We start from the raw sequence: 12,762 nt of genomic DNA, 5'->3' as shown, positions 1-12,762 counted from the left end.
CTTAGTTCTGGTAATTCCCAACCTTTGCTATGCCGATGATGATCTAGTGGCTGGAAGCAATAAAAACAGAAGAGCATAAGAATTTGGAGTAGGTCATCTGCCCTGTTGAGCCTTCTCTGGCATTAGATAAGACCATGGCTGATCTGGCCGTGGACTCAGCTCCACCTACCTGCCTTTTCCCCTAATACACAAAAATCTATCTAACTGTGTCTTAAATATATTTAAGGAGGTAGCTTCCACTGCTTCTTTGGGCAGAGAATTTAATAGATTCACTCCTCTCTGGGAAGAGCAGTTCTTCCTCAACTCCATCCTAAATCTACTCCCCTGAATCTTGAGGCTATATCCCCTAGTTCTAGTCCCACCTACCAGTGGAAACCACTTTCCTGCCTCTATCTTGTATTTCCTTTTCATAATTTTATATGTTTCTATAAGATCTCTACTCATTCTTCTGAATTCCAGCGAGTATAGTCCCAAGCGACTTAATCTCTCCTCGTAGGCTAAACCCTTCATCTCTGGAATCAACCCGGTGAACCTCCTCTGCACTGTCTCCAAAGCCAGTATTTCTTACTCAAGTACAGAGTCCAGAACTACACCAGAACCATACTGCTGTGGCCTCACCAGTACCCTGTATGTTTGCAGCATAACCTCCCTGCTGTTAAATTCAATCCCTCTGGCAATGAAGGCCATTTGCCTTCTTGATAGCCTGTTGTACCTGCAAACCAACCTTTTGTGACTCATGCACAAGCACTCTCAAGTCCCTGTGCACAACAACATGCTGCAATCTTTCACCATTTAAATAATCTAATCTTCTATTTTTCCTTCCAAAGTGGATGACCTTACATTTACCAACATTGCACTCTATCTGCCAGACTCTTTCCCACTCACTTAACCTATCTATGTCTCTCTGCAGACTCTCTGCATCCTCTGCACAATTTGCTTTGCCACTCTTGCCACTTCAATTTAGTGTCATCAGTAAACTTAGATACGCTATACTCGGTCCCATCTTCCAAATTGTTAATGTATATCGTGAACAGTTGTGGGCCCAGCACTGACCCCTGAGGTACCCTGCTCACCAGAGAAACCAGATTAACAACCAGAGAAACACCCATTTTATCCCAACTCTCTGCCTTCTATTGGTTAACCAATTCTCTATCCATGCTAATACAGTACCCCCAACTCCATGCATCCTTGTCATATGGATAAGCCTTTTATGCAGGACTTATCGAATGCCTTCTGGAAATCCAAGTATACAACATTCACCTGTTCCCCTCTATCCACTGTGCTCGTGAGAATTCCAGTAAGTTTGTCAAACAGGACCTGCCCTTCCTGAATCCATGCTATGTCTGCCAGATGGAACCATTTCTATCCAGATGTCTTGCTGCTACTTCCTTAATGATAGCTTCAACCATTTTCCTGACTACAGACATTAAGCTAACTAGCCTATAGTTACCTGCCTTTTGAGTCCATCCTTTTTTAAACAGTGGCGTGCCATTCGCTGTCTTCCAGTCTGCCAAGACCTGCCCAGAATCCAGAGAATTTTTGACAAATTGTAACAAATGCCTCTACTATAACTTCTGCCATTTCTTTCAGTACCCTGGGATGCATTCCATCAGGACCAGTTGACTTATCTACCTTTAGGCCCGCTAAGTTTGCTCAGCACTACCTCTTTAGTGATAACAATTGTATCGAGGTCCTCGCCTGTTGTTGCATCCATAACGTCTCTATTTTGCAAGTAAGACATGTCCTCCATTATGTAGACCAACACAAAATAGTCATTCAAAGCCTCGGCCATTTCCACATTACCCAACATTAATTCCCCCTTCTCGTTTTCCAAGGGACCTACGTTCACTTTAGCCACCCTGTTCTGTTTTATATAATTACAAAAACTTTTACTGTTTTTATATTTTGTGCTAGTTTACTTTCATAATTTATCTTCCCTTTCTTTATTGCTTACTTAGTTGTTCTTTGTTGCTCTTTAAAGTTTTCCCAATCTTCCAGTTTCCCACGACTCTTGGCGACTTTGGATGCATGATTTTAGCTTGATGCCTTCCTTTATTTCCTTAATCATCCAAGGCTGGATCTCCCCACCCGTACTGTCCTTGCTTAAGGACAGTAAACTGAGGCTCCATAAAAAGAGCTGGGGCTTGCTGTCTAGAAATTAGTGCTGAAAAAATAGTGAAGACCAACTTGCTTGGTGGCACCTAAAAATGAATGGCTGAAAATTGGATGAGTCGATCGCATTTAAATGCCTGATCTGTACTATCACTGTACAGAGTATCAACTGTTGAAATAAAGGTAAGAACAACAACTATGTGGGATCTGCACTCATGGCTGTGATCACATGTCAAAACTAGGATATTAATCTTGCCATCGAAAGCACATTATTACCAAACTAATGTCTGTTGAACATCTGTGAAATGTGGCCTCAAATCCATGACAGAACTGTTTGAGGATTTGGAATGAATTGTTATATGCTGCCTTTGCATTAGGAAAAGAAATCCATTGAATGCATTAATTAATATTAGTTGGGAAGCAAGGATCTGTTGCCATCATCAAATAGAGTAAACTGCAATGGTTTGGCTATGTCATGAGGAGGAGCACCCTCTTACACAGGACTTCAGGGAATCATTGAAGTGAATAAGGTAAGAATAAAACATGAGCTATGCTTCAAAGAATCAGTTGGTGGACTGGGATTGCACTACCTGAGATGTTCCAAAAATACCCAAGACTTGATGTTGAGGGTGATTAATCATGGAGGCAAACAGAAAGCAACATGGCTTTGTAATTGGTTAAGAGAGTATAAGTGGTTGTAATACAAGTAGTAACTGCAATCCTGGATGTGAGTTGCGTTCACACTGGAAATCATATCTCTTAATGCTGAGGTTATATTTTGGTGTCCCTTGAGTTCATATATTTCAGTGAAATTTCAAGGACCCTGCTTGGGATGGTGGAATGTATTGTTTTCTGTCACATTGTCCTGAGTGAGCCTTTTTGAAACTGCTAAATGGAACAGAATCTCTTAATTTATGACAATTTTCCTTTTTAGTATCATGTGTTTAAAAACATAAGAAATACAATTAAGTGTAGGTCATTATGCTCCTAGCTCCAGCTTTGTAATTTAAAATGATTTGTTATATACCATTTACCTATATTAGCCCCATATGCCTTAATTCCTCCTCGTATCCAAAAATCTATCCACAGCCCACTTGGGTATAGAAATCTTAACATTCCTTACTCCTGGAAGATTTTTTTTTCCCTTCTTTGCATTTCTGTCCTGATGGCTGAACCTCTGGGACTGCTGGTTCTGGATACCCCAGCCAGGGTAAGTAATGTCTCTGCAGCTTACACTTCAAAGCTCATAAGAATATTGTATGTTTCAATGAGATCACCCCATTCTTTTGAACTCTAGTAGATTTGGCCAATACCATCTAAACCTCACCCCATTCTCCCAAATCAATCTAGTGAGCCTTTATTACACTTCCTCTATTGCCAATATATCTTTGGTAGGAAGACCAAGCCTGTGTATGCTATTCCAGGTGCAATTTCACCTGAACTCTTCATAATTTCAGTGAGACATCTTTGCTCTTGTACTGGTCTTCCTCAGTTTAAGAACACCCAACGTACGAATGAGCATTTGGGAGACCAGCAGGGTGGGTTTGCTGGTGGCTACGGGGCTGCAGGCATCTTCACTTAACTTGGGGAGGATCTGCACTCCTGCAACAAAGGCCAGCAAACTTTTTGCCATTCTAGTTGTCTGCTGTACCTTCATGTTGGCTTTCTGTGATATCATGTACAAGGACATCAGATGCCAGTACTTTTAAAGTCTCTCACCATTTACAAAAACTTTCTAGTTTTTCCTGTGAAGACTTCACATTTTTCTATATTCCATCTGTCATGTCCTCGCCCCTTTACTTAGCTTGTCTCTACATCCTTTAAGCCTTTCTGCATCCTCCTTGCATCTTTCATTGGCACCCAGCTTTGTATCATCAGCAAACTTGCCCATGTTCCACACTTCCAAAGCATTGATATAGGTTGTGAAGAGCTAGAGTCCCAGCACCACTGTTTGCAGCATCTGCTAGTATAGCCTCGCAACCTAAACGTGAACCTCTTATTCTTACTGTTTTCTGTCTGTTAACATGTATGTTGTATATTACTGCAAATCCCATGTATTCTTTTGTGGCACTTGGGAGGTCTTCTGAATGTACAAATGCAGGTTATTTTAGGGTATCCTTTTTATGGAATGGCTAAATGAAATTGTATACGTACAAAATTCCATTGGCTGCTTTAATCTCCATGTTGTGCTTCAATTAGCCTTGAAATAGATTGTGGTGAAATCAGCCAGGCTTCCAGCACTTGGTTGCTGTCCAGTGACCTTTCTGAAAAGAACATGTTAAACATTGGCTGAGAATAGAATGTAGCTGTTTTTTCCATGTTGAATAGTCCAGACTGGTATAAGCTTGATGTCCCAGAGGCTGAAACCAGCCTCCCCTCCACTGACTCTGTCTATACTTCTCGTTGCCTCGGTAAAACAGCCAGCATAGTCAAAGACCCCACCCACGCTCTTCTCCCCCCTCCCTCAGGGCAGAAGATACAAAAGCCTAAGCACATATCACCAGGCTCAAGACAGCTTCTATCCTGCTGTTATAAGACTATTGAACGGTTCCTAATACTTTAAGATGGACTCTTGACCTCACAATCTACCTCATTATGACCTTGCACCTTATTGTCTACCTGCACTGCACTTTCTCTGTAACTGTAACACTTTATTCTGTACTGTTATTGTTTTACCTTGTACTACCTCAATGCACTGTTGTAATAAATCTGTATGAATGGTATGCAAGACAAGTTTTTCGCTGTACCTCGATACATGTGACAATACTGATTTAGTTAAATTTCCTCTGCAGTTCCTTAGCCATGCACCTTATCCTTGGATGGGGCCTTTCGCTGTGTTAATGGCAGTATTTTAATTTCTGCAGCAGCTAATAGTGATGAAGTGACAACTTCTGCCAATGGTCCCAAGTTAAAATTTGGATTGATATCATTCAAATATTTTAGGACATTTTTACTGGGACTTTGAAGCTGCATGCATCCAAAATGGAATGAGTTGTTTCAACAACTATAGTTGGTGTACATAGTAGTTGGAATGCTTCCATGTTCAGTGCTTGGAAGGCGGAGGTTATTGTCTTCGGACCCTGTCGCAAAGTTCATTCATTTTGGTCTGCCCCTCACCCTGGCTATTCTATTTGTGACTATGTCGTATTTGGCCCCAAGATGAACTTTGCAGTGCATTTCCAGGGCATCACTGAAACCACCTACATACACCTTATAGCGTTCTATCTATGTCTTTGTTATCTCTGTACTTGACTGTCCTATTATTTGCATATTCATGAGCTTCTTCCCCCGTCCACACTTGGTGGTAATATTGAGCTCATCCAAAACCTGTGTCCTAATTTGCCATTGTTCATGAGTTAGTGATGTGCATTTGCTCCAGGATCAGTTTCTTCTTTTAAATTGTTATTCTTCTCAATTCCTCCACAACCTGGCTCTAATCTTCTGCACCCGTCTTACTACTAAAGATATCTGTACTTTTTCAATTCTAGCCTCTTGAGGATCACTGGTTTTAATTGATGTCTCTGCTTTCTGTTGTCAAAACCCTAAACTCCAGACTTCATTAAACCCCTCTATTTTATTCATAAAGTTATTCATTTAAATTGCTTAAAATCTGTCTGTCTGATAAAGCATTTGGTCATTTGCTCTAATATCTCCTGATATGAAATAAAAACGCATTGGAAATATTCTGCTCAGGCAGCAGTTGTAGAGAGAGAAATGAGAGTTAAAGGTCTCAGGTTAATGACCTATGATTAGAACTGCTGTGATGAAAGGTCCTTGACCAGAAAAGTTAATTCCAAAAGTTTTATCTCAGATTTCCATCGGCATCATCATGCTTTTCTATCTTCTGAGGTGGCTCTGTCAAAATTTTGTTTGCTGCTCCTGTGAAGTGCCTGGGTTGTTTTTATTTCTTAGTCATGATGAAGTGAAATAGTTCACTCCCCGTGAGGGAACATCTCCAGAAATTTGGCTTTGCAATATCATAAATTTGTCTCTGACCTCTGCTTTTCTAGCAATGAAGCATCATTGATTTATGCTAGAATTCCATCTTCCATCCATACTTTTTGTATAAGAATTTCTAAACGTTACTTACTGCTATTGCAGCCAGGGGGAGTGAAATCAAAATGCAAGCATCTTGAAGGCAGATGTATGGTGTTTTAAAATGAATCCCCTTCCTCTCCGCAGATTCTGATATACAGAGAGCAGGTTATTGTGAAACTGAGTGGCAAACACCAGCACTTGCACAAAAGTGCCAACGCAAGACCGAAAGAAGGCCAAGTACAGCTGATAGTGGGGACACTGCTTTAGGTACATCTTGTTCTGAGAGCACTGATGGTAAGTTGAATAGAAATGTGTGGGCAAATACAAGTATAGATTATTCCTTTCAAAACAAATTATTGCAGATGTCTTCACAGACTTTGAATTCTGCTTCATGTTGTGCGACTCAACTAGTCAATTAATTTTACTTTAGTGGTGGCTAGAGGTTAGGCAGGAAGAAGATTGGCCCAAGGTTGCATTATCAGTAAATCCAATATAGAGATTGAATTAGATTCAATAATTGTGTTTTCTTTGAGTAGAATGGTGTGCTAGCATTCACTGTTTCAGCTTACCAATGGCACATTACTTGTGTAATGTAACAACAGCAACTAGATGAAATATCTTGCATTCATCGGTTCTGATGAAGGGTCCTGGACCTTAAACGTTAACTCTGATTCTCTTTCCACAGATGCTGCCTGATCTTCTGAGTATTTCCAGTGTTTTCAATTTTTAGTTCAGGCTTCCAACATTCTGAAGCTTTTTGACTCTGGTCCATCACACAGTATATCTCATTTCGTTGTTCTGTTACAGGTCTATTTTAAAAAGGAAAATGATTTTGAGCTTAAAATATTGTTTTTACAGTAAAGTTGGATCAGTCACTGGCTGATTCAAGACAAGGATTCCCAAATGTGTATTTTGTTAAAGTTGGGAACAAGTATCCTCTAATTATAAATTGGAAAACTAAAAAGAGAAAGTATTTGAAGAAACTGGGAATGTATAGAACTGTATTGCATCCATACTGTCAAGCACTCTAATCTATAACATCCAACCTATTGTATTCTATAGTACATTTGGTTTAGTCAATTGAAATTTTGGTTACTTTCTAAGTATTGGGACTTTGCACTGTATATGTGTCTTAGTCCAGGTGTGTTCTTAGCAGGGCTGGTCACAATGTGACTTAGCTTTTGCTTAAGCTGTATGAGTGATAGTGAGGGTGGTTTTGCACATTACATTGATTTTGATAACACTGCTGACTTTGAACTTTACGGAAGTCCAAAAGCCTTTTTTTTTAAATCCCAAAGAATTAAAAGAAAAGCATATGATTCTTGAAAACTTGGAACAAAATCATAAAATTCTAGGGATATAAAATACTGTGGTGAAGGGTCTGTGCGTCAGATATTAGGTACTCTTGCTGTGTCTCAGTGCTGTAAGACTAGTGGTGCGTGTTCTTTTCCAGATCTTGTTCTGAGTGAGTTTGGAAACTCTGTACTTTATTGAAGTATGTGAAACTCAACATTGGAAATTCATAAAGTTATATCTATATGATTGTATGATTCAGGGGTGTATTTTGCTGAAATCCTAATACTGCATTCTCCAAACCTGACTGAGGCTGTGGGACTGTGTACAAGCCCTACATTTCCACTCGTGAAACTTGAGAAGCAGTTCTAATTATACCAACAACTCTTTTAATGTCAATGTCCTCACTATTAAAATGGAACTAGATGTACTCATTTCTTCCCCCATTTAGCTTGATCCTGATGAAAGTTTAGTTTCACTTGAGGTATTGATCAGCAACCATTTGTGTATCTGAGCAAAGCTTGAGTTTTAGTGAAAGCTGGGATTTCATTTGTTTCATTGACGGTGCTGCGCAGATGGATTTTAATTTAAACCAAGTGTTGTATTTCAAAGATTTATAACGGTAAGTTTTATAAAGTAAGATTTTAAGTCTGTTAGCATTTTGGGCTTCATTTCTAATTTTATTCCTTTTTGTTAATGAAACTTGCGCCTCATTTTTAAGTATATTGCATGAATAAAGTTCCATTTTCTTTTTAAAAAGTCCTGTGCATTTTGTGGGGATCTTAAACTCCTGTAGATGGTATCTAAAACTCAATGCTTCTCCATTACCTTAGGAAAAAATCTAGCAGATCATTTGATAATATAGTAAAACTCTGATAATCTGCTATCCAGTTGTTTGGCAATCCTAAAGGTTCAGCACCTGGCTCACTGGGCGCTGATAAGCATGCCCCCTCAATGCACCAGTGCCCATGCTGTGTAACATTTTTTTAAAAAAAGAAAGTGAATTGTGTGTTGGTGTACTAATTGGTATAACGTTTAATAGTCGGAACATCTGGCACCACTGAAATCCCAAGGTTTCTGGATTAACAACTTTACTTTTTCTAAAATATGTTAAGGTTGCATGGTGATAATTGAAGGCTTATTCTCATGCAATATTCAATATCCAATTTAAATTGTTGGAAGAATAGATCTGTCAATGCTAATGGAATCAACAGGAGGTAGAGGAACAGATATGTAAGCAGATATCAGTGAGGTGTAATAACAATAGGGTTATTATACTGGGGGATTTCAATTTCCCAAATATTAACTGGGATTGGCTTGGCATTAAAGGCTCAGAAGGTGTGGAATGTTTGAGGTCTGCCTGAGAGGGTTTTCTTTTGATGTAGCATGTAGATAGACTAACAAGCGAAAGGGCATTACTAGACCTTATCTTCAGTAATGTAGCTGGTCAAGTGGAGGGAGTGTCAGTGGGTGATCATTTTGGAGATAGTGACCATGATTCTGTATATTTCAAACTGGTTATGGAAAAGGATGGGAATGGACCAGTAATAAAGTTTTTAAATTAGGGGAAGGCCAATTTCATCGATGTAAGGGAGGACCTGGCAAAGGTAGATTAGGAGCATCTATTTGTAGGTAAGTCTACATCTGCATTATGGGAAGTGTTCAGAGGAGAAATAGTAAGGGTTCAAGACTAACATGTTCATCCAAGGGTAAAAGCCAGGGGTAACATACATATGGAACTCGAGGCATATTGAGAGTTTGATAAAGAGATAAAAGGAAGCATATGATGGTATAGGGCATTAATGATGTTAGAGACCCTTTAAGAATATAAAAAGTGTAGAGAGATGCTTTTTAAGAAAGAAAATTGGGAACATTGAGGTGGGGTCATGAAAAATCACTGGTAAATCCAAAGGTGTTGTATAACTATATTAAGGGCAAACGAATAACCAGGGAAAAAAGTAGGGCCCATTAGAGGCAACATGGACAATCTGTGCATGCAACCAGAAGGTACAAGTGAGATCCTAAATGAATACTCTTCATCAGTTTTCACAAAGAAAACAGACTTTGTAGTTGGCGAATTCAGTGAAGGGGCAGGTGAAAGTCCAGTGCAGGCCTCCATAAATAAAGGAAGTAATCAATGCCTTAGCAGGATTTAAGGTTGATAAATCCTGCACTAGATGGGATTTATCCCAGGCTGCTACAAGAAGCAAGGGAAGAGATTGCTGGGTCTCTGGCTGAGATTTTTAAATCTTCGCTGGACACAAGTGAGGTATCTGATGACTGAAGGACAACAGAGAACAGCCTGGTAACTTTCAAGCTGTGACCCTAACATTCGTGTTGGGGGAAATGCTGGAAAAAAAATTCTGAAGGAAAAAATTAATGATCATTTGGAAAAGCAGGTACTAATCGGAGACTGCCAGCATGGCTTTGTCAAGGGCAGATACTGTCTGATCAATTTGATTGAATTCTTTGGGGAATTGACAAAGTGTATTGGTGAGGGCAGGGCAGTAGATGTGACTTACATGAACTATAGTAAAGCCTTTGACAAGGTCCCACGTGGAAGCTTGAGGCCCAAGGGATCCAGAGCAAATTGGCAAACTGGTTACAAGATTGACTTCACAATAGGAAACTGAGGGTGATGGTAGAGGGTTGTTTTTGTGATTGGATGCCTGTGACTAGTGGTGTCCCACAAGGATCTGTTCTGACACCCTTATTGTTTGTTTTATAAGTGAATAATGTGGGTGTGGATGTGGGAGGCAAGCTCAATAAGTTTGCAGATGACATGAAGATTGGCAGAGTTATTGATAGTGTGGAAGGTAGATTTAGGCTGTGCATTTATCAATGTGTTGGTGAAATGAGTTCAAAAATGGCAGATGGAGTTTAATCCAAATGTGAGATGATTCCTTTTGCATGTACTCATGATCAGGGACATACACTGTGAATGGTAGCTTCTTGGGGAGTATTGAGGATCAAAGGGAGCTTGGAGTACAAATCCCTAGATCTTTGGAGGTGGCAACACAGGTAGATGATGTGGTTAGGAAGGCATGTGGGATCTGGCTTTCATTAGTCAGGGTACTGAATACAGAAGTAGGGAGGTTATGCTCCAACTTTTTAAAAACCTTGATCAGACCTCAGCTGGAGTACTGCATGCATCTCTGGTCACCTTGCTATAGGAAGGATGAGAAAACAACAAGATGCTAGAGGAACTCAGCAGGTCAGGCAGCATCCATGGAGAAAAGCAGACGGTCAACGTTTTGGGTCAGGACCCTTCTAGGAAGGATGTGATAATGCTGGAAAGGTGCCGAGGAGATTCATCAGGATGTTACCTCATTATGACCTTGCACCTTATTGTCTACCTGCACTGCACTTTCTCTGTAACTGTAACAGTTTATTCTGCACTGTATTTTACCTTGTACTACCTCAGTGCACTGTTGTAACGAATTGATTTGTATGAACGGTATGCAAGACAAGTTTTTCACTCTTTCTGGGTATATGTGACAATAATATAACAATTTATGAGGGGAGACTGGAGAGGCTAGATCTATTCTCCCACCAGTGGAGAAGGTTAATAGGGGACAAGATTGAGATGTATAAAATTGAAGGGTGTAGATAGGGTAGACTGCAGGAAACTTTTCCCCATGTCAGAGGTAGATAAATTTCGAGGACATAGATTTAGGGTAGGGGAAAAGAGATTGGAGGTTTATGGGGGGGGGGTGGGCTGCTCAGAGTGGTAAGTACCTGGAATGCATCGCCTGGGAGAGTGGTTGAAGTTGGATCACTCGCAGTATTTAAGAAGTGTCTAGATTGCTGAGGCATAGAAGGAGGTGGGAAATGGGATTAATTTGGAAGGGTACCCACTGGTCAGCATGGATAAGTTGGGCCGAATAGCCTGTTTCCATGCTATATGATTCTATGACTCTAAGTTTGATATTTCATGTTTTTTATTTGAAATGTTAAAGTTGCAAATGCCAATTTATATAGTGTTTTGAAGCATTTCAATAACAATAGCTTTTATTCATTGAAGCAATTCAGTGTGAACTAATTTTTTTGAAATAACTTCTGTAGCTCTGGTAATTTGTGCAACATAATTTTCTATTTCTTTGTGTAGAGAGCAAATTTCAACAAATTCTTGAACTAAATTTAACACATTTTGCATTTCACAGGTTAGGTACTATATGCTTCAACTTGATACTGTTTGTGACATTTTAACCATGACTTTACATACATGCAGGAACTTGACCTACCATGGAGTAAAATGTAGTACGACTTTCAAGAGAAGGATTGTTATAGTTGTGTAGTGGATGGTGGCATCCCTGTTATTATTTACCTACCTCTAATTGAGCCCTCTGTTGTGGTGATGGTAGCCATTCTTCAGGTCGAATAATTTGCATCCATTTCTGTCTTTCACTTCACATAGATTTCTGCTGCCCCAGTGAGAGTTCGTCCTTCAAACCCATACGTTCACAATCCATCATCCCTACTGCTCATGTCATGCCTTCTACATCCAGCAACATGCCATCTAATCTCCACCCAATGGGTAATCCTGTGTTCAGTTCCATATCTGTACAGCCAAATGTTGCCTCAGATGCAAGAGAGGAAAAGTTTGGGAAGTGTTCTTCGTTATCCAAGTTGAATGGGGTTGATGTTTCTAGTTTTGAGACTATGTCCAGCAAAATGGAAGATTCTTCTGCCAGTATGAGAGCCTTGCCTATAGGTTCAACAAATCTCTGCCGATCTGGATTGAATTTGCTCGACTATTCTTCGTACCCAAATGTTGAACATCTGAGATTGGGGGAGACAGTGCAAAAATTCGAAACTCCTCATGTTGAACCAACCTTAAATCAGTCTGCATTTTTGGACACCATATGCAGTGATCCCAAGTACAGGTTTCAAGGATATGTCAAGAGTGAGGCACCTCATAACATCAATGGCGCTGGAGACAAGGATAATTGCAGTAGTTATGACATGACTTTTAAATCTTTGCCTGAGAGTAAATCTGTACCAGCTGGCACTGCACAGTTAGGACCAAGACCTTGCTTGCAACCAAATGGTGGGGGAGGCTCTGTTCCTGAAGGACTCCATACTTTACAAGGACAGCAAACACTTTGGGCTCCAATAGGGTTAAGAGAACAAATGCATGGGAAGCAGCTCAACTTTCGATCCAAAGATAGACCGTGTGATCTAACCACATGGCAGCAACAACAGTTGGAGAACCTTAGACTACAAGTGGAACAGATGCAGGTAAAACAGTTATGTTCACTTTGTGTTTCAGCATTTTTTTGAATGCTGGAGTGGAGGAAGTGAGAGGAGGAGACAAAC

At 40.0% G+C, this 12,762-nt stretch overlaps 1 protein-coding gene across 3 annotated transcripts in view; it reads left to right on the top strand.

Annotated features, from left to right (window-relative positions):
* The window catches only part of cep85 (centrosomal protein 85), a 78,654-nt gene that overhangs the window by 26,787 nt on the left and 39,105 nt on the right, over window positions 1-12,762 (top strand). For all 3 annotated transcript variants that reach the window (XM_052036227.1, XM_052036228.1, XM_052036229.1), the window contains 2 exons: window positions 6,295-6,444; window positions 11,861-12,684. In XM_052036227.1, the coding sequence (XP_051892187.1) occupies window positions 6,295-6,444; window positions 11,861-12,684 (974 nt within the window). The remainder of the gene's footprint in view (window positions 1-6,294; window positions 6,445-11,860; window positions 12,685-12,762) is intronic.

This window comes from Pristis pectinata, chromosome 22 (genome assembly GCF_009764475.1).
Source record: "Pristis pectinata isolate sPriPec2 chromosome 22, sPriPec2.1.pri, whole genome shotgun sequence".
NCBI lineage: Eukaryota > Metazoa > Chordata > Chondrichthyes > Rhinopristiformes > Pristidae > Pristis > Pristis pectinata.
Note: the sequence above shows the minus strand (reverse complement) of the source record. Positions and strands in the feature narration are given on the sequence as shown.